The sequence below is a fragment of the Phodopus roborovskii genome, unplaced genomic scaffold (assembly GCF_943737965.1).
Source record: "Phodopus roborovskii unplaced genomic scaffold, PHOROB, whole genome shotgun sequence".
NCBI lineage: Eukaryota > Metazoa > Chordata > Mammalia > Rodentia > Cricetidae > Phodopus > Phodopus roborovskii.
The window spans coordinates 10,880,772-10,903,208 of NW_026126424.1; the positions used below are offsets into that span (position 1 = coordinate 10,880,772).

Below are 22,437 nucleotides of genomic sequence, written 5' to 3' on the forward strand. Positions count from 1 at the left end.
CAATGCATCACAGAGAAATCCTGTCTAGAAAAACCAAACATAGATAAGTTAGTTTGTTTAATATATATATATATATATATATATATATATATATATATTTATATGTATATAAATATATATATATATATAAATTCACAATTCACATGTGTTTTTCTACTAGTATCTATTTGCTTTAGTTTAGATTGGGTTTGGTCCTTTGAGGTTGGGTCTTAGGTAGTATAGGCTTGATGAACCTAATCTTAATCCCCCTCCCCCCACACACACTTTCCCTCTTCTGCCAGTTACACCAAGCATGTATTAAAAGGAAAAAAGTTTATTACATTCCAGTCTTGTCAAGGTGATTTAGAGGTCATATGCATTTTCTCTTAATGCTTATGGGTTCTTCTCTTTGTCTTTTTTGTAACAGTGGTGATAAATTCATCATAGGTAGCCATGAGGCTGAAGTTATGATCAGGGTATTTTGTTTTTTGTCGGGAGCGGTCTTTTCAAGGCTGCAACCGGAGCCAGCTGAGTGACCCCAAGTCCATACCTGAGTGGGGGAGTGTGGATGAGTGAAAGGCTAGCTATAGAAGACAAAGAAAGAGAGAGAGACAGAATAAAGGTTAGGAGGGCAGATCAGTCAATACTGAAATGCCACAAGTTTATTTTTTGACATTCTTCTATACCATAACCAAAAAGGGGAACACAGTATCATGTGTATAGAACAAACAGACTTTTCTTCCTCACTCATTCCAAGGGTTCAGTAACCACACCTTAGCTCTAAACTTCTTGTTCTCTAACCTCGAGGTCAGGAGTAGCCATACCTCAGATCCAACTTCTTCCTTAGCCTTGACAGTCAGGAGTAGCCACACCTCAGATTCAGGTCTGTTGTTATTTAGACTAAGACGCCCTAAACATCCTTCTGTAGCCACACCTTTGACCTTTAGGTCTTGTGACTTGCTGACAGCTTGAATTCTGTCCTTGTGCCAAGATGGAATGCAGCCATCTTTATGGGCATCCACAGTGTTTTGAGAATTTCATGTTTGAGTATATAATGTATTAATTTCATTTCTATCCCTCCTTCTCCCCATCCAAATCTTTCCATCTGCCCTATCTTCCTGTCTTCACCTCTCAAGTAGAGGAATGACAGGCATGGGCCACCCCTCCTGACTTAGTGTGTCTATTTATATTCCTAAACAAAGTCTTTCTAGATGCATTAATGGTTTAACAGCCTTGGATAGATTTCTGTGTGCTGTGGAAAGAATATAACAGGTCCCATGCATGCATCTGTAAGCATAGATATTATGAACTGCTGTTCTGTCTTGACCTTTGAAATCATCAGCTTGGTAAAGGCTGGACGTGCATAGATTGGCAAGTTGAATGCTTAATTATATGGGATGAATACTGGTTTCCCTTTGGACTTTTATGTCTGCTTTTTAAAAAATCAAATGTGTGCAATTGTTTTAAAAGAGAAATTAGTGGTTGCCTTATTTATTGAGTTGATAAGCAAGACCCATTGCCATCTTGTTTTAATGCCTTCTGTTGTTATGTCATATAAATAAATATATCTAAAGTGAGTCTATACATAGCAAAGCAAAGTAAGAGAAAATGAAATGAAAAACATTTTTTTTTGGGGGGGGAGGGTGTTGAGACAGGGCATCTCTATGTAGTCCTGGCTGCCCTGGAACTTGGCTATGTAGTACAGGCTGGTCTTGAACTCAAAGAGTTCAAGCCTCTAGAGCTTCCCCAAAACTGGGATTAAACACCCAGTAATTGAACAAACTGCAGCCGGAGTTTTAGGGTGGAAATATCAGCTCCCACAGCCTCATTGGGTAATTTAATTATACCAGTGAAAAAGATCAGAAATGGAAACAGAAAGGAGATGTCATCAACCTGGAGAGGAATGGATGCCCCAAATCCACCTTCAGATTTCTGACATGACCTTTAACTAAAGGAAGACTTGGGGCAGGACCATAGCTAGGTATGAGTAGGCAGTTCTGGTCAAGGTATGGCCCTTTATTTAGATCACTGTTTCAGATCTGGTGTTGCAAGCTGGTCCCCTGAGAAGTAATCACCCTCACTGCTGAGGGGACTGATCTGGTTCATTGAAGATAATTTCTGCTGCTCAGGGTGGCCTCACTATCACCCACAACTGCCCTCAGTGGGTGGGGAGTCTGTCTTCGACCAGGCTGTTGCTCTGGGGTAGTTTAGTGCCCTCTTTTAAAGGCCCTGTTGAACCAAAAATCCAAGGCAAATTTAGGATAATGACAGAAACCTGAAGGTGTCTTTGGGATCCTGGTGCTTTGTGAAATGCCTGAGGAGACGGATGAAAGGTGGAGGTGTCAGGTCTCCCATCATGCTTTTAGTTTCCTTGTGGAGCCAGGTTTCCATCGTGCTTTAGTTACCTTATAGACTCAGGTTTCTTTTTTCATCCATCGTGCTTTTAGTTACCTTGTGAACCCAAGGGAGGAGTCAGTACTGGTTTTTTGCAAACGCAGTTTCTAAGTATCTGCTGTTAGTAAATAATCTTACACTACTTTGAATATATGAAGGGGTTTCCCCCCATGCAGTAAACTTGAAGCTCATTCTTTTACTCTAAGAAGGCTAACAAAGTAATAATTCTTTTTTTCTGGAGTAAAATGCTACAAAATTCTTATTTATAAGAATCATTATTTAAGGCCAGGTGGTGGTGGTACACACCTTTAATCCCAGCACTCTGGAGGCAGAGGCAGGTGGATCTCTGTGAGTTTGAGACCAGCCTGGTCTACAAGAGCTAGTTCCAGGATAGCCTCCAAAGCCACAGAGAAACCCTGCCTTGAGAAAAACAAAACAAAACAAAAAACAAGCAAGCAAACAAACAAAAAATCATTATTTAGAAGCCACTTTGACTTCATATATCTGCAACTGTCTAAAGATCTTAAATGATCTTGTTATTAATAAAAAAGTAGGAGTAGAAGAGGTTTCCCCCTGCTTTATATTATATTAAATATATTCTCCAGTGAAGAAATAGTTCGAATAGCAAGATACTGATTTAAGATATTACAGGTTATACTCAGGAATTTTGAACACACACACACACACACACAAAATGTATATGTATACATACATACATACACACACACACACACATATATATATATATAAATATATATATATATATATATTTATATATATATATTGCTCAGGGAAGTTGGGAGATGTCAAATCCTCTGGAACAGCAGTTACAGACAGTTGTGAGCCACTGTGTGGGTGCTGGGAATTGAACCTAGATCCTCTGCAGGAACAACAAGCGTTCTTAACCATTGAGCCATCTCTCCAGCCCTCTATACCTAGGTTTTGCATCACCCTTGTGTGTGTATCTATACATGTTGTTTGTTTGTGTGTATATGCCTGTGTAAGTCAGAGGTTCTAACATTCATGGTTTTTGTTTTGTTCTTGGATTTTCTTTCTTTCTTTCTGTCTGTTTTTTGTTTTGTTTTGTTTTTGAGACAGGGTTTCTCAGTGTAACACCTCTAGCTGTCCTGGTATTCACTCTGTAGACCAGACTGGCCTCAAACTCACAAAGGTCCACCTGCCTCTGCCTCCCAAGTGCTGGGATTAAAGGCCTGAGCTATCACTACCTGGCCCCCTTGGTTTTTGAGACAGGGTCTCTCCCTGGCTGGTCACCTGTCTTCTTGTCTCCTCAGAGCTGGGATTTTAAGTTATGTGACATGAGACCTAGCTTTTGTATGTATGAGTGCTAGGTATTGAGTTTAGCTTCTACTGCTTGAAATATGAAAGCAGTTCTAATATAACCCCAGTTATTTAACAGTTGGACACTCTTTTTGTCCTTCTCTCTAGCACATTTACTAGATTTTTTTTTTTTTTTTTGTTTTTAACCAGAAAAACTTAAATCTTGGGAATTCTGCCTCTATCTGTACAGAGAGGTAGGCATGTGACTGCTTTTTTAAATTAAGCTTTCACCATGATAAAGGATGCTGATCCACAAGGCAAGTAGGACACCCCCTGTGGGGGTGTGGGTGGATTTATGCTTTAATGCATTTTTAAAAAAAATACGTGTTTATTTTATGTGTTGGAGTGTTTTGTGTCATGTATGTCTGTGACTATGTATGTACTTGGTGCCCTTGGGGGACAGATGAAGCATCAGATCCCCCAGAAATATAGTTACAGAGGGTTGTGATCCACATTGTGGGTACTGGGAATCGAACCCAGGTCTACTGGAAGAGCAGTAGTGCTCTTAGCCACTGAGCCATCTCTCCAGCCCCTTAATGCATTCTTAAAGGGCACCTCCCCATACTATGGCTACCCATACTGATTCTGTGGTGTGCTCGGGTCTTGTTTCTTTTTCTCATGACTCAGTATGCTCAGTTTTCTTTTTTCTTATGACTCACTGTATGGCTCCAGCCAAACCACACCTGTGTATAATTAGCTGCAGTTCCTTCCGAAAACACGTAAACTTGAAAATAGCATTCTGTACATCCTTCTGACCTCTGCATTGCTGCAGTGTCCTGAGTCTAATTATTCAACCAGTCTGCTGCAGTGAAGGAAGAAACTGTGGTTTCTAATGGATCTTCATGAATTTATTTAGAAGTATTGATCGCAGTGTGTGTCTTAAGGGTCAGAATTTCCGTGCGGATCCCCTTTGTTTGTTTAATGCTTTACCCCAGTTTCTGTCTTTTAAAAATACATTAAAGCAGTTGGTTATGAAGTCCTATTGAAAGTGGAAGACTTTGTTGTGCCGAATTCACCAGAGTGGTAGTTTTCCATAGACCTTAAGGATTAGAAAAGTACTGGCTCTTTTTTATGGCATTGGCAAAAATCTCCAGGGGTTGGAGAGCTGTTGTCCAGTAAGCATGGAGACCTGAGCTCAGCCCTTGTATCAAAAAATAGACATGGCAGCGCATACTTATTCCTATACCTGGGAGGTGGAGCCAAGTGGATCCTCTAGCTACCCAGTCAGCCAAAAGGCATGTTCCATACTAGTGAAAGACAATGTCTCAAATAATAAGGGGAACTGTAACTGCAGAAGACACCCAAGATTGACCTCTAGCCTCTGCATGCATGCATGAATGTGGACACCTGCACACACACTTACATGGACATGTCTGCATACACACATTATAAACGTCTCCATAGCAGTGCCATGAAATAAATTCCACTCACTAGTCTTTTATAGTTCATGGAGTTAGGAAGCAAAATCTTAAAAACGTTTTTGGAGACAGAGTGTCACTGTGTAGCCCTGAGTATCCTGGAATGTTCTAAGTAGACTAGGCTGGCCTTAAACTCACAGAGATCCACCTGCCTCTGCCTCCTAAGTTCTGGGATTAAAGGCATGTGCCACCACATCTGGATAAAAAAGATTTTAACAGTGTACTTAACAATATTCAACACATGTAAATACTATACCCCCACCCCATTGAGATACCCTAGAGAAAAATATTCAGGGTCTGAAGTGATTGCTCAGACTTGGTTAAAGAACTTGCTTTGTGAGCCTGCGGACTGAGTTTGGGTCCCCAGGACCCACACATATGCCTGGGGACGTGCAGCAGGTAATGCCAGCCTTAGAAGGATGGGATCCCCAGAGCAAGACTAGGAATACCAACAGCTCTTAGGTTGTATTGAGAGACTCCACTGCAATCACTGTAGTGGAAAAAGAGCATGGAGATGACTTTCACATCCACATGTGCTGTACTGTGTGCCTACATGTAAACACGCACACCCATGCATACTGCACAGACACAGGAAGACCAAGAACAGAAAAGTTTTAGGTAACTTCCGTAAGAGCTACGTCTACCTTTCTAAACTTAGGAATTTGTCTCAGCGTTTACTGTTTGGTATAGAATGAGTATTCTATAACTTTGCAGGCCTATCTGAGTGTCTATTTGGTGTTTCCTCTGTTTTAGCTTAAGATCTGGATTCCTATGCAAAGGGGAAAAGTAAGCAAAGAACAAGGGACTCAGGACGTTTCCTAGTGTTTGGTCCTCTGGGAAGAAGGGATTTGTATCGTGGAAATACCCTCAGCAAATTATTCTCCTTTTCATCTTTGAGTTTGCTGGGCTTTTTAAAAATCCTGTTTTCCTGTCAATAGGGAAATACGTAAGGAAAGAAAACAGCTAATGGATTGTGGTGTTGCACTGTCACATAACATTTCAAATGGAAAGCGTGACTAGATAAAGGCTTTGTATCTGGTGTGCCAGGCTTTGGGTCTTGAACCTGTGTAGCATACCCTGGTACAGTCAGTGTCCATTACCTGGTACCTGCTGTTGCAGCTTGGAGCTTAGGGTGTCAGGACCCCATCTCTTAGTGTTTAGCTCCGGCCTGCTCCTCCGCACCTGGATATAGTAACTAAGTGACTTTGTGAAGCTCTCCCAGCAGCTTTCCTTGCCGAATCTTCTGTCTATCCTCTGTGTTCTCCCCTGTGCCCTGGCCCTCACCTCTTGGCACTTCCACAGCCCTTGCTTGATAGCCTCTCATCTCCACAGTCTTTGCTGTCAGGCCTGCCTGTCTGCCTGCTTGCCTGCCTTCCTTCTCCCTATCCGCTCCCCTCCTCCCTTTTCTTTAAACTGGTTTTCTATGTAGCCCTGGCTGGCTGTCTGGAACTCAATATTCATACCAGACTGGTCTTAATCTCTGAGTTCTGTCTCAAGCCATTAAGTTTTCTGTCCCATATAAGCTGCTGGGTGTGCCTGGAGCTGTCAACTTTGTCAGTCACTCTATGCAACCAGTTTAGCCTAGCCTACCCTACATCATAAGTAGACAATTATACCATGCGGATGCTGCCTCACTGGCATCCCTGCTGCTTCACAAAGGCTGTGTCCAGGGGAGGAACTGGCCTGCCATCATCAATGAGAATGCTGCCTAAATAGCCTGGGTGGAGGAGGAACCTCTCCCTACCACGTGGGCATCTGATCCAGGAAGACTAGAATAGTCTGTGCTTGAGATGATCCAAAGTGCTGCAGGCAAGATCATTTAAGGATCATCTGAAGCCAATGTAGTACCTACTTGGAGTGGCAGGGCAGTTTGGGTGGTTCCTTAGCTCCAGTTTCTTCTAGGCTGGAGTCTCAGAAGGCATTAATGGCTGGGGAAGAAAGACCCTCCCGCAGGCATCTGTGAGAGTTGTTACACCATTGATTGCCCCGATACCCATTGAAAAAGTGGTCACTTGATTGACGGCTCCCATCGCCTATTTCAAAAAACGGCAGGTGAAAGTCTCCATGGTCACCTTTCCATACTCAGCCTGTTAAGGGTTTCAGCAATGTCATTCATAGTCTTGGCTGACTCTGGAACCAGAGGTGACAGCTGTGTCTCCCAATCCAGGCTTCTTCTCTTCCCACCGTGATGAAGTTGTTCAGTTTCTACTCTGGGCAGCTGCCCCTATGGCTGAGCATGAGGGGTGGACCTGACAGCTGTCAGTCAAGCTGTTGAGCTGCCTATCCAGATAGCTCCAGTAATTTAAAAGGAAGTTTTCTGCATGCAGTTAACAATTTTCTTCAGTGAGCTTGAAAAAAAAAAAAAAAAAAAAAAGCTTAACTTTCAGCTACTAAATAACCTTAGCCTGGGCCTCCTGAGCTGCCATGGAGCTTGGTATATGATATTTAAAAAAAAAAAAAAAAAAAAAAAAAAAAAAAAAGAAAGAAAGAAAGAAAAACATCTGTTAACCAAGAAGATCAAAATGCCCATCCTGGTCAGTATTTTACTTTTAAAGTAGATTTTTCCTAAACAGCAACCTCATTAGATGATTCTACCTATATGAGATGCCTAGAATAACCAAGTCCCTAGAGAGGAAATAGTTACAAGTTGCCAAGAACAGGGCAGAAGGGGGCTATTGTTTCATGGACCAGAGTTTTATCTAGAGAATTTGAAAAAGTTCTGGGAGTAGTGGTGCCAGTTGCCTGACAGTATGAATGTTACTGACTCAACACTATCATGTTTTGTATATTGTATCACAATAAATTAAAACTATTGTGTTGGACAATATTTTTTAAAGCTACACACTAGAACAATAAGTCTAAACAAAGAGGGCTTAAATTAGCATTTAGATTTAGTGACTTGAGAAAAAGAGAAATACCCCAGAGGTGGTTGTTGACCACGGTTTACCTCTGTGAACAGTATGTATCACATCTGAAAATGAAAGCAGTTTTCACATTTAGGCATCACGAGGAAAGGTACAGTTTCTAGTTAGAAAATGTTCTAATTTCCGTGCTTAGAGAACAACCAATGTGGCCCCTGTCTGGAGCCCTAATCTGACATATGTTCAGGGGAGAAATTCTCAGGAGAGCAGCCAGTTGACTGTAGGGGCAAGATTAGATTAAGTACCCATTGCATTGTGACAGATGATTGACAGACCCAGAGATGAGAGCCCGAAAAAGAGCAGTTAAGGACACTTTGAAATGTCCTGGAAATGTCAGAGACTGTGAAGTAGAAAAGGGAGTAAATTTACCCAGGGTTAAGCCAGATTTTGCAATCATAACTAGTATGAATGATCATGTTAAAGTATTTTGAATTAAGAGGTGTGCATGTGTGTTGAAGGTAGTGTTTATAGGGCGGATGAGGATGTGCCTCATAGAGCCTGTGGTTTCCTTTGGAGAACTAATTAAGAAAACAGCCAGGAATGGTGGTGCATACCAGCAATTCCAGCATCTAAGTAGCTGGGGCAGGAAAATACCAAGTTTGAGGCCAGCTATGCCACAGTACAGCAAGACCCTTCCTAAATAAAAAAGTAAGAGGGATAAGTCAGTAATACCACAGTAACTTAGAGAATGAAAAGATCTTGGGTTAGTTAGTTTTCTTCCCCCTCCAAACATAGATATTTATAGAAACATTTTCTGAGTTTGTAGAAATTTATCCTTTAGTGTGTTTTCTGGGGCTTTTTCTCCGGGGGTAAATATTGGCTGTACTTGATGTATGTTATTACAGTTGATCTATATTACACTTATATACATATATACATTTATGAATTTTCTGAGAGCTTTTCAGATATGTAGGACTAAACTTGGTTTTTATAAATACTCACATTGGGCTAGGTGTGGTGGCCCATGTTCTTTAATCCCAGCATTCGGGAGGCAGAGGCAGGCAGAACTTTGTGAGTTCAATAATAGCTAGAGCTACACAGTGAGAGCCTGGCTGAGCAAAAATTCATATTTAGATTTGCAGAACAAGTAGAGAAGGTTTCATAGATCAGAAGACATTATGGAGGGAGTCCTTGGGAGAAGGCATCCCCTCTTCCTGGGAAATAGCCAGAAATTGGGCTGGCAGGAAATGGATAAGATGTGCCCACCTGAGGGATAGTGTAGAAGTTCTAACTAACATGCCTTGTATTTTTACATCTTACATAATGGTTGTGGCATCTGTAGCCAGAGAACTTGATAGAGCTGGCAAGCTGATGATGCTATGCAAGAAAGAAACCAGAAACCAGGAATAGTGCTCATATCTGTAATCCTAGCACTTGGGAAGCTGAGGCAGGCAGATCTCTTGAGTTCGAGGCCAGCCTGGTCTACAGAGCGAGTTTCAGGACAGCCAAGACTACTCAGAGAAACCCTGTCTCTCAACACACATGTGCACACACATGAGATTAGGGGAAGATATTTTTAGTAGGTTTCATGCACCTGGCAGGTGCTGAAGGATCTCTAATGGGACAGCAGTGAGAACTATAGAACAGCATCAGCATTAAGGTTGGTGCCTTTTCTGGCTTCCTGCCCCTGGCAGGCAGGTATTTTTAAAAAGGGGCATTCGAAGGAGGAGACCCGGGGAGGAAGCAGGGCTTCTCCTAACCCGGTTATGGAGCACACAGAGCATAGATACCACAGTACTGCATCAGTAAGTGTGTGGCCAGTGGAAATCCAGTTCAAAGAGGAGTTAGCACACCCACCCTTACTAGGAAGAACCTACATGTACACAGAGAAGGAATCACGATATCCATTTTGAGAGATGGTTCTGTCTTGGCTTGCCAGTTTTAGATAACATGCAGTGGAAAGGGTTAACTCTGTTTCCAATTGGCTTTCTTCAGAGGTGAGTGAGCTTGGCCTCAAGAGGTGAAGCTCTTGTTTAAGGTCAGACTCAGGAATAATGTGTCAACTGCTGTGCCAGGCTTTGTGGGCAACATGGCATAGGATTACCGGTAATTGGCAGGTACTGGAAACTGTAACAGACAAGCTGAGAGATCTGTGGAGAATCTGATGAAACTGGGAGTTAAGGGATCAAGAGGAAACTTTTCTAGAGGGAAATGATAGCTCCTTGGGACACAAAAATCCCAAGCCATTACTCAGTATGCTCTGTGCTGGAATCACCTGCAAGCCTGCAAAGACGCACGTGACTGTCCCCTAGGTCCAGGGTTGCAGAGTCAGTATGTGTGGGATAAGGCTCAAGAATATGCATGTCTAGGTTCAGGGAGATGGCTCAGTGGGCAAAGTGCTTGCTGTGTAAGCATTAGGACCCGAGTTCGGATCCCCAGTACCTGTGTAAAATTCTGACTTGTGATGTGAGTCTCTTACTCCAGTGTTAGAGGGAGGAAGACTATCAGACAACAGAAGGTAAGCTCTGGGTTCAGTGAGAGTGGAAGACAGGTGACAGGTGTCGACCTCTGGCCTCCACAGGCAGATGCAGAGTTGAGTGCATCTTCACACACTTGAGACACATACATAGAACACATGAACATTAAAGAAAATAAGAGGGGTTCTTGAGATGGCTCAGCAGGTAGAGGTGCTTGCTGTTCAAACCTGGGACCATCTCTAGATCCTGTGACAAGGCGGTAGGAGAGAAGAGATTTAACAGCGCTGTCCCCTGCCTTCCGTAATGCATTGTGCCACACGCACCACAGTGATCTCACACAGAGAGTAATAATACTTAAGCAAGCAAGCAAGCAAGCAAGCAAACAAACAAAAAACCTGGGGCTGGAGAGATGGCTCAGTAGTTGAGAGCGCTGGTTGCTCTTCCAGAGGAACAGGGTTTACTTCCCAGCACCCACGTGGCAGCTCACAGCTGTCTATCTGGCTCAAAGTGATTTGACACCCCCATATAAACATAAATGCAGGCAAAACACCAATGTACATAAAATAAAAATAAATAAACCATTAAAAAGCCTTGTACATACCTAGCAAGTTCCCAGGCGTTTTGTTCTAGGGACCATACTTTGGAGCCACTGAACTCCAAATAAGAGAGGAAAGATTTTCTTGTGGAGGACAGAATTTAGAAGGCCTCAAGATCCTTCCCTTCCTTCTACCCTCCCTCCTTCCCACCCTTCTTCCCTCCCTCCCTTTCTGTGAAGAATTTGCACTTTGAGTGAATCTGGTTAGAGAAAGACATTTTCCAAGGTACTATTTTTTTTTTTTTTTTTTTTTACCAGTAACTTGATATTTAAAGGATATCATAAAGTTATGTTGCCTCGGGTACTAATTTGGTAACTTGGTTAGTGGGCACATTTTTTTCTATGATGCTATGAAAGGAGTAGTCAGCAACTATTTTCAATGCAATATGTTTCCTGAACATGCTTTTGAGCTTACCATTAACCAGTAAATTAAAATTTTTAAGAATTAAAATTAAGTTTCATTCTTAAAAAAAAAAAAAAAAAATTGAGGACAGCCAGAGAAATGCCTCAACAGTTAAGAGCACTTGCTGATCTTCCAGAGGACCTGCTTCAATTCTTAGCACCCACACGGTAGCTCATAACTAACTGTGGCTCCCTTCCCAGGGGACCTGTTGCCCTCTGCTGGCTTTGCTGGCACCAGGCACACATGTGGTGCACATATATACATGCAGGCAAAAATACCCATATACATAAAATAAGTAAATCTGCCAATAAATCAAACCTTTATTTTTAAGACAGGGTTTCTCTTTAGAGCCTGTTCTGGACCTCACTCTGTAGACCAGACCACTACCACCCAGCTAAATAAAAACTCTAATAAACCCACAAATTTTGGTAGTGGCTCTTATCTTTAGGAGAGCTGTGATTTTGAAGGACATAGGAAGCCATTTGTCAAGGAAATCGGCATACTTTAGGAACATACCAGCTTGTAATATTCTGTAGCTGTCTGTTTAGTCACATTCTGTAAACACTGGGCATAATTACATCACATGCCAGCAACTTAAAACGCCTAGCCCAAAGAAGAAGGAAGCTGTTAGTTGAAAGCCAAGGGGAGAAAGATGTCATGAGTGAGGAAATTTACTCTAAAAAAAAACCAAGAACTCCTGCTTACGGAACATGTGAATCCAGTGTAGTGAGGAGACTCAGTCAGACAAGGTGGCAGACACCTGCAATCCAAGCATTTGCAGGCAGAGCCAAGAGCATCACAGGTGAAGGCTAGCCTCAGGTATATAGTGAGACCAGAAGTGGGGTGAGGACAGACAGACAGACAGACAGACCCCCCAAAAAACAAACAGAGAAATTACCCTAGCAAATATGTCTAAGACTTTTGTACCTGCTTCAAGTAAGAATCACCCTAAAAATACCTTTGCCTTTGCATAATTTACCCCAAGACTTTTATATATATTCTCAAAGTTCCTATCTGTTGCTTTAATTCAGTGAAAGAACTTACAGAAATCAGTTTATTTTATTTGGATGATGTACCATTAAACATAGTTTTTCTAATTTCTTTAAAAACATTGTTTTGAGGCAAGGAATTGTTATATAGCCTTGTAGCCTGGGTTGGCTAGAACTTAGGATTTTCCTAGGTTCTGGGATAACTGTTGTGTATGACCATGCTGAGATTTAATCTCCCCTTTAAGTTGTATACCATGACTGAATCTTTTTTTAAAAGATCTATTTATTTACCCATTTATTTATTTTTACAGGTGTGTGTGTGTGTGCACATGCTTTAGTGTATGTATAATGTATCAGGTGAGCGCCTAGTGCTTGCAGAGACCAGAGAGGACATCGGGCTTCCCCCGGAACTAGTGTTACAAGTGGTTATAAGCTGCCATGTGAGTCCTGGGAGGCAAATTTGTATCTTCTGCAAGAGTAGCAAGTGCTCTTGACTGCTGAGCCTTCTCACCAAGCCCTCTAAACAATTCTTCTGGGTAAATTCATCTGTGCTTTTAAGAAGTTGCCACAATTTTTTTTATTAAGAACACACATAAAATATGCATGAACTTGCAATGTGAGTAGCAATTTGTTTCCTGTTATTTTTAAAGTGCTTCTTCATGTTGTGCAAATTAGAGAGGTCAGGCTGTTCTGTTTTTCATCTTTTGTTTCCTGGCTGCAAATGTGACTTATATTATGTATTAAAATGAATTTATAATAAAACAAAAGTGAGTGTGACCTACCCAAGGAAGACAGGCCTCTGAAAATCCTACATCCCAAGAAGCCCTTCCCACGATGTGAAACTATCCATGGCAACTCTCTTATAGTTCCTAATAACGGACAGTTCATCACTAGGACATTCTGATGCAACTGAAGTGTGTTGTAGCTATAAGTAGCAAAAGTCCCTCATAAACTTTGGGTGTTGGACTGACAGTTGTGATTTGCATGGTTTAATCAATAAAGTTAAACTTTCTAGAGTGATTGTGTTTTCTAAGAGTTTATGTAATGAAAATGAGATGACTTAGGATACTACCAGAATGCTCAGATATCACTGAGAAAAGGTCATCATTTTTGTATAAGGAAATATATAAATTATTAATAGGCAGATTGAAAGACCTATAACATTGAATTAAAGAGAAATATAGTCAAAGCAACATACTATGTAATATGCAGAAAAGAGTTGGGGATTCCACATTGGTGTGACTTGAAATAAGTTCCCTCTAGGGTGCCTGTGTTGAATCCCTAGCTTCCAGTACCTGTAAATGAGTGTTTGGAAATAGGTCTGTCTGCATGTATAATTTGTTAAGAGGAGTTCATATTGCAGTAGAATGGGTTTTTAATAAACCCTTAACTGATGTCCATATTAAAAGGGACAGTTTGGGCCCTGGAATTCTGTGTGAAAATAGGAGTTAGGTCACTAAACTTGAGGGACCATCAGAAGCTGACAGAAAGGGTAGAGGAGAGAATTCCCTTGACCTTCAGAGGTGTGTACCTGTTGGCAACTTTATCTCCACTTCTGGCTTCTAAAACTGTGACCCATCATTCTCTTGTTGAAATACTGTACCCTCAACCTACCACTTGTTTCTTTGTTGCAATCTTCCCAAATTAATAAGCTTTGGGCTGAAGAGATGTAAAGGCATAGAAGGACATGGGATTTCACAAGTCTGGGATGCAATGGGCAGCTACATCTAAATCAAGCTGTACCCTCTTCGTCTTCCAGAAAGATGTTGATGCTCAGTTGAAAGCAGCAGACTGAGTTAGCTTAGACAATACCATAAACATACCCATCACATTTTCCTCTTGATTGCTACATGAAATTGAGTAAATTTGCATTTCCTAATTCCAAGGCTGTATGTAACTTGGATTTCTTCTTGACAAAATGGGTGTGAGGAGGAGGGTTGTGGGGCCCAAAAGCTGTTTTGACCTGTTGCAACATAGAGCTGATACTGTCAGATGTGAGTAGTCTTTGTGCTTTCAGTAGTCACATAGAACACTGAGTCATGGCAACAGAAAGCACCCACCCCTCCCAACCACCACTTTTGGATGCTTTTTGAAAAACAGAGTTAGACAAAGCAAAATAAGAGTTGGTGGTACATTGTTAACATGCAAATGAAGCATTGCTCAGCTTGTACTTGGCAGGGAACACATTTTGGTCAATTTCAGCAAGGGGAAAAGATATTAGCTGCTGAATTCCTTGCACACCTGCACACAACTTCTGGTATTGAGGATTTTATGTTCAGCCCCTTATAAATTTCATCAAAACCTCTGGAACCACTTGATTAAAAAAAGTAACTTTGGGTGAGGATAAAAGCCTCTGATGGCACATGCCCACAAGACAGCCATGATTCTGCTGGCCACAAAGATGCTGAAAAGCCAGCTGCTACAAACTCATATTTTCTGAGCTGGGACAAGAATGGCTTGCTTTGATTTTTTTTTTAAGTAAGTTAAAAGGATGAAAATGTAGAATAATAGGCTTGGCTGTGGTGGCACACACCTTTAGTCCTAGCACTTGGGAAGCAGAGGCAGGTGGATCTCTGTGAGTTCTAGACCAGCTTGGTCTACAAGAGCTAGTTCCAAGACAGCCTCCAAAACAAAATCAGAGCGAAACCCTGTCTCAAAAAAAAAAAAAAAAAAAAAAAAAAAACAAATGTAGAAAATTAGTACAGTAAAGCAAATGTTTGTGGACAGTCTAAAAACTTAAATATAAATTAGGGTATGGAAATGTAGCTCAGTGGTTCAGTGTTTGTCTAGCATGCAGAGAGCTGTGGGGTTTGCTCATAGCGCTTAATATAGGGCGTGGTGGAGGCAGGAGGCAGAGGCAGGAAGATCAGGGTTCAGAGTGAGCCTTAGCTGTTTATGACACTTTCAAAAACAACAAAAAATGGTAGTCACACCAAACAGGATTCTATTGCAGCTTCTCAGGGAGCCCAGGGTACTCGAATTATAGAAACACAGTGGTTATTCAGAAAGATACAGTGTAGCTGATGACCTCCTGTCTGCAAAGGAACTCAACTGATAACAGCTGGTCCACTAAAACAGATTTTAGATATAAAGTGGCTAGATGTTTCTGGGGGAACGGGAAACTTGATTTTTTTTATAATTCTAACAGCCTGCCTTTGCAATAAAAACACATCCTATATATATCTTAGCATCTTTGTTGGGAGAATATGGTCGGATGAGGAGCGGAAATGCAAGTCAAAGTGACTCTCATGTTTTGATATAGTTTATCACACTGCATTCAACGTTTTCCCCTCTGGCTGCAGGTAGTCACTGGAAAGGGAGAAGTTACTGAAAAAGGAAACAGAAAAGAAAATCCTGTATCATGGAACATGAAAAAAATGTTATTTTAAAACTTACTCTAGTTCTATTTTGTTTAGATTATTCTTGAAATGTGTTATGTATTCTAGAAACATACAAGATAGCCTCTTTAACTGTTTAACAGAAGTAAAGGGATGTAAGAATAGCTGTAGAAGTACTGTCATTAAAAAAAGCTTGTTCAGTTGCTATTACTACTACTAAAGGGCATTGTTAACTTTTCACCGCGTCTGTGTGAAATCAGCAAACCCACACACAGGGTGACAGTGTCCTGGGTCACTGTGACAACTTGGCCTCTCTTGCGTACACAGGACTCATCTTGCCTGTTGGTTTGGTCTTTGGCCATCCTTCCTCTTCCTTACTCATACATTCCAACGTCACAAAAGACAATGAACTAGAAAAAAAAAAATAGCTGTAGCAAAGCTAATTCTATGGTCAAGTGCTGAATTTTAAATCCCCCAAATCATTATGTAGATAAGAGTTAAAACAATCTTCAGATAAAAATTCATTTTGAAATGTGTCTTGTTCTTTTAATTTAGCATGGTATACCTGGTCAGAAAATAGATTACCAAGTTCTGTGTGCATCTTCTGGATTGGGGATGGGCAGACTTTCCTCTGAGATGTAACACAACTCTGATAGAATTAGACGTGCTGGAGTGACCACATTTGCTGCATGGCAATTTTAACACCCCCCCTGGTGTGTGTGTGTGTGTGTGTGTGTGTGTGTGTGTGTGTGTGTGTGTGTGTGTGTATGCATGTGCGTAAAAGAAAAATTTTCCTTCTACCATGTGTGATCCAGGCACCAAACAGCCATTCCAACAGCCCCCCACCTCATGGCAATTTTAAAAGTACATTAAATACAATTCTAAGAATTTTCTTTCTAATGTTTGTTGTACTCTGTTGTATTTTCCATCTTATTAAATTGGTAGAATGTGCTAAGTATTATGTTTCAACTTTGAAAGATTTCAGACTTGAGTGTATATGTGTTTAGTAGGATCTTCCAGTTGACAAATATATATTTCTAGATCAAGAGCTGTTGTCTTTAGCACATATATCCTTGCTCACAGTGTCACAGTATAGGATTATTACATTGCGATGTTTAACTACTTCTACTTCATAATGGATATTAATAGAATGTCCATAGGTGTTTATAATAACTCCTTTTTATTTTTCTTTGAGACAGGGTTTCTCTGTGGCTTTGGAGGCTGTCCTGGAAGTAGTTCTTGTAGACCAGGCTAGTCTTGAACTCACAGAGATTTGACTGCCTCTGCCTCCTGAGTGCTGGGATTAAAGGCTTGTGCCACCACCTCCTGGTTATAACTTTTGAAATTCGCAGTTCTGTGTGATCATTTTTCCTAGAGTAGTTTGAGGATGCTTTAATGGTGGGTGGTAGAATGTGTTAGTCCAGTGTGATCCAGTTGCTTGATTTCTGTTTTCCTGGGTGAACATGACATTCTAAGTGAATGTAAGTGTGTGATGAAACCTCTTTTATCACCTGTAGATGTTTAAGCACATTTCTAAAGTCCAAAGAAGAAAATCGGGAGGCTGGAGAGATGGTTTAGCACTTGCTGCCCTTCCAGAGGACCTGGGTTCAGTTCCCAGCACCCACATGATGGCTCACAACTGTCTGTAACTGTGATATAGGAGACTTATCTTCAGGTTTCCAGAGCACCAGGCATGCATATGATACCCATACAAACATTCAGGCCCACATTCATATACCTAAAACAACCTTTAAAAAAGAAGAAAATTCTTTTAATGAAAAAGGCAGACACCTGGATTGTTTTTATTTATTGATGGGGTTATGTGTCGGAGTGATTGGTTATTTCTAGAACATTTGCATATTTTGATGAGACCCTGACACTGTTTCTGTCTCTTATCCAGAGAGATGGAGTGCTTGTGTACATTGCCAATTTCCGCCTGCTTGCCGAGCTTTCCAGCCCCTTTGTGAACCAGAGGTAGGTTACAAATATTATCAGTCTGAAGTTACATGGTTGAATTTTAGTCTGTGGAAACCTTTTCTCCAAGACGAAGAACTCAAGTCCCTCTGATTGCACAGAAAACACTTTATCCAGAGTCATCTCCCCAACCCCTTTCTGCAAATTGTTAATGTTCTTTGAATTCTTTCATAGCCTAAAACTTGAGAGTAAGATGGTAGATTCCCAAGCTATAGCGTAGGTGTGATGTTTCTCTCATTCTCTTTATCAGGTGGTTCTTTGAAACCCTGAAGTACCCCAAGTTTTCCAAAGCCAATGTCATCAATGGAATCCTCATGACAGTGGTCTTTTTCATAGTGAGGATCATTGCAATACCTCCTCTGTATTTCTTCATGTACTCCGTGTACGGAACAGAAGCCTATGCAAGGCTTGGATTTACAGTTCAGTTTTGCTGGGTCACCAGCTGTCTTGTTTTGGATGTGATGAATGTCATGTGGATGATCAAAATTACAAAGGGATGCATTAAGGTTATCTCTCTCATCAGACAAGAGGAAGCCAAGAGTAGCCTACAGAACGGAAAACTCGATTAAAGGCGCGCTTCATCAAACATCTGTGTTTCCATAAGCCATCTTCATTCCTCCCCTCGCCGCATCTACTAATAGATGAGCTCCTGGCATGCTCGAATGCTGCTCCATTAATTCTGATTGTTATTCAGGGTTTCAGTGTTTTCTTCTCTCTCTCCTTTTTATCTTTAGAAAAGAGAAAATAAAATTTAGTTTTCACTCCCAGGATTTCTTCTTTCCTTCTGCTGTTTAAGCATGGATAGAAATGGAAAGTTTTAATAAAAGTTGTGAGTAGAGCGGTGAAATGTTTTTGAACTCTTGGTGTACATGGGAGATTATTCTTTGCAAAAAAAAAAAAAAACAAAAAATGGCTGGTAATTGGTAGCCTTGATATGCCACAGACTTTGATGAAGGAACGAGAACTGCTTTGAAGTCTGTAAGCAGCACAGTTTGTTGTGCTGTGTTCTTTTCTAATGTCAATGCCTGTGTAGGGTTTAATTTCTAAGTTACTAACATGTCCTTTTCCCCAGGCCTTCAGAAATGACAATTTCATTTGGGTATGCAGTCATCTATTATGATGGAGTGTTTCACTCACTTTGACAGTATCATGTTTGAAAATACTTCCTGCCTTTTAAGATTTCAGATGTCACTTTATTTCTATCTTTAGTGCTTTATCCAAGTATTTTTTTTTTTAAACCGTATTGTCAGGCAAGGTTAAGACTCATTGTATGGACCTAGGGTTGAATGTCTTCTAAAAGTGCATGTTGATAGATGACTATTTAAGCTAATAGAAGGACTCACTGGAAACTACTGCCTTCCCCTCTGTTTTCTTGTATTTTTTCTATGAAAAATATATTTCTTCATGCAAACTCTTCCCCGAGTTCAAAGCCTGGTACCAGAGTACCAGTCTCTCATTTGTCACACTCCTGACATTGGCCTTGTATTGGTCAGACCAAAACTACAGATAACTCAGTGTTTGTGTTTTATTCATAGATTTCACTCAGGCTTTCTTATTTCATCTTTCCTGAGCAGGAAGGAAGAAGGTGATTAATCCCAAGTATTCTGCTTATCAAAATTATCATTCTATGTGAAGAAAGTAATCGTGTGTGTGTGTGTGTGTGTGTGTGTGTGTGTGTGTGTGTGTATACTTTCATTTTGGTTCTTTCAATCCAAATAGAGAATTATATATTTAGCTATTATTGCCTTTATTTATTTTTTCTGAAGTACTTGACTTTAATGATTGCTCTAGGAAAAAAAAAAAGGAGACTTAATTCAGTTAGTGGTGAATACTTGAATTTAACTGAACCTAAACCAAAAGATCTAATCCATCTAGAGTCTCAGACTGAAGGAGAACATTTGACTCTTTCATTAGTCATCTTACGACAAGGGAAGGAGGCTAGTGGAATGTAATCAAAGTATTTAATGTAATGCAGTTTAATTTAATTGTCTAATGCAGATAGAGTCTGGCAAGATCTAGTATGTTTAAAGATGGGAATTGAAATTTCAGTCAATCAAATGATAAAATCAGGTATATTTACTTTTGAAAGATAAAGTAATATAAAGATAGGACTTCTTTAGAGCAGCTGATGTTACACTGATAATGGCCTGCTAAGTTTATTGCTGTCTGCATCAAAGGCACTCATGAGTCCTGGTTGTCTAAAGGGTGAAGGGATAGGAATGCAAGTGATTTTGTATTGTTCTTGGCCCTTTTACAAGAAAAATGGGCTTTTTTTTTTTTAAAAGGAAAAAAGACATTTATATTATAAAACTATTTTGGAAATTCACTAAGAAAGGAATAAATCTGGAGATAAATATTTTTGACTCTGGATATTGCTGCACTTTTGAACAGATTTCAAGCTCACCATCAAAATGATGACAGCATACAGTTATGAATCTCCATGTAGGCAATAATTGTTTCCTGCTTAAAAGACCATTGCCATTACCTTTCATTGATTAGTATAGCCAATCATCAAATAAGTATATTTAGAATATCAAATGTTAAAGTAAGATTTGTCATTCCCTTGTCAGCAGTCCTTATTAGCTCCCGCATCCACAAGCCAGCTCTTCACTCCATAGAAGAAATGCAATGGTAATGCTCTGTAAACTGCCATGGCAAGCCAGCCCTTCAGCGAGGCTGCGCTTTGCTGTTCTGTGATTACATTTATCAACCTAAAATACAAATAAAAACAGAACATGATACTTACTAAAACAATGGAATTTTCATTTACTGAATGACAATTTTTTGCTAGATATTTTAGATATTAAGTATTTTGGCTACATGAATTAATTTAAATGAGTCTATTAGGCATTCTGATATTTAAAAACTCAAAATCTTTATAGAAAATAAAAGCAAATTGGTATAAATTTCTAAGCAATTCTATTTTTCTATAAATGATTAGTGACAATCTGAATGTGTAGTACTCTAGAAAATAAAAGTTCTCATGGAACTTTAAAAAGAGCAAAAATAACTGATAGCATGCAAGATCGTGGATCCTGCATTCAATGTTTTATGTGTGAGACTAAATTTTTTGAGCTTGGGTTTATAGAATTTGCACTCTTGTTTCTAAAATAATTTAGAGGATTGTTTGCATTCATTTGAAATTCAAAATGGAGTTACGTATGCATGCAAAGAAATTAACTCAAACTTAAATTATTCTATGGTATGTTGGCTTTTTAAATTTTAACTGCTTTTTGTTATTTCATGGGCCAGTTATGTGTTAAAAGGCATGATGGTAGATTGTTACCATCTCAGAGTCGGTTTGCTGTTTTATAGATAAACTGGGTCCATAAGGGTCTGGTTGGAAAATTGCCTAGTTTATAGGTATCTGAATGAAATTCTTTCATGAATTTTAATAATTTGTTTAACTCAGTTTTTGTTCAAGTGTCAGAATTTTAATTGCTCCCTCTGAGACCTTGGGTATTTGGAGACAAGTTTTTCTTGAGGATTCATTGACTGCCGGTGGCATTTCTTAGGTATTTTGAAATGTCATCTGTCATGGATGTTCAGAGGGAAAAGTACCACCATAATGCACAAGTTTCCTTTCCTTCATTTTAAAGAAAAATCGAATGTCCCCCAAGACTCTATTAACATATCTGGATACGTTTGTTCTTACATAGTTGTTAGCTCCAAGCATGTAAATAAGCATCCTGAAGATTGGTTTGTTTGTTGCCTGGCTTTTAAGTACTTCAGTGGCTTGTATAGTTGAAAAGCCCACAAAATTATGGGCATCAATAATGTTTCATAGAAGCATATGCAGTTTTGTGTTTTGGATTTCATCGAAAGCAAACATTTTGTCAGAAGAACACACAGTACTTTTCAGCAGCTGTGAGCCAACACACCAGTGAGAGCCCTCCTGTGTGAATAGACTCTGAGTACACACACACACACACACACACACACACACACACACACACACACACACACACACACACACACACACCCCTACCTACCTACCTCCTGGCCTTAACTACAGCTGGCTCACACTAAAGCTACTGAAAGCCAACCCTAATGCAAAACTCTCCTGATGTGGGCGGAAATGAGAAAGGCCCACAGGACCTGGTGTGAGAGGAGACAGCGAGGCTTTTTGCTTTCAAAGATGGTATTCCTCTGTTGAGTTCTGCCTGAGTTCACCTGGCTTGCCCATCTCTTCTTTCTGATGCCCCACAGACTTCAGTGTCCCCTTTTCATATGCCAGGACTTTCCTATGTCATCTTCTGAGACGTCCCCAGTCACCTGTATGCTTCTCAATCTCTCGTGGCAAGTTTCAAAGTTTACAAATAGATTCTCTCATGGAATCAAACATCATAGGATGTTTAAACAAAGATCTGACAAACTACAATTTATTATTAGGCTACAGGAAGCCAACCTGAATGTAATAATACCTCTTTACAACATGAAACAAAGGTAATTATGGTTTCATTGAACACCTGTAAACTCTTTCCTAAACTGGTTTAAGCAATAAGAGTTTTATGAAGTGTTTTAGCTGGGGATTTATTGTAGGTGTGTTTATGATATTTTAAAAAGTTCATTATAGACCACATGGTGTTGAGGCATAAAGTGGAGCTGTTTGATGAGGGCAGAGTCTGGCTTGTGGCAAGTTGTTTTAGAGTCTTGCTCTACAATAGAAAA

The 22,437-nt window shown here is 40.2% G+C and overlaps 1 protein-coding gene across 2 annotated transcripts in view; it reads left to right on the forward strand.

The window, feature by feature from the left end:
- Tlcd4 (TLC domain containing 4) overlaps window positions 1-18,533 on the forward strand; it is a 51,277-nt gene extending 32,744 nt beyond the window's left edge. For both annotated transcript variants that reach the window (XM_051185591.1, XM_051185590.1), the window contains exons 6-7: window positions 17,693-17,766; window positions 18,017-18,533. In XM_051185591.1, coding sequence (XP_051041548.1) covers window positions 17,693-17,766; window positions 18,017-18,335 — 393 coding nt within the window. In that variant the 3' untranslated portion in view covers window positions 18,336-18,533. The remainder of the gene's footprint in view (window positions 1-17,692; window positions 17,767-18,016) is intronic.
- The last annotated feature ends 3,904 nt before the right edge of the window (window positions 18,534-22,437 follow it).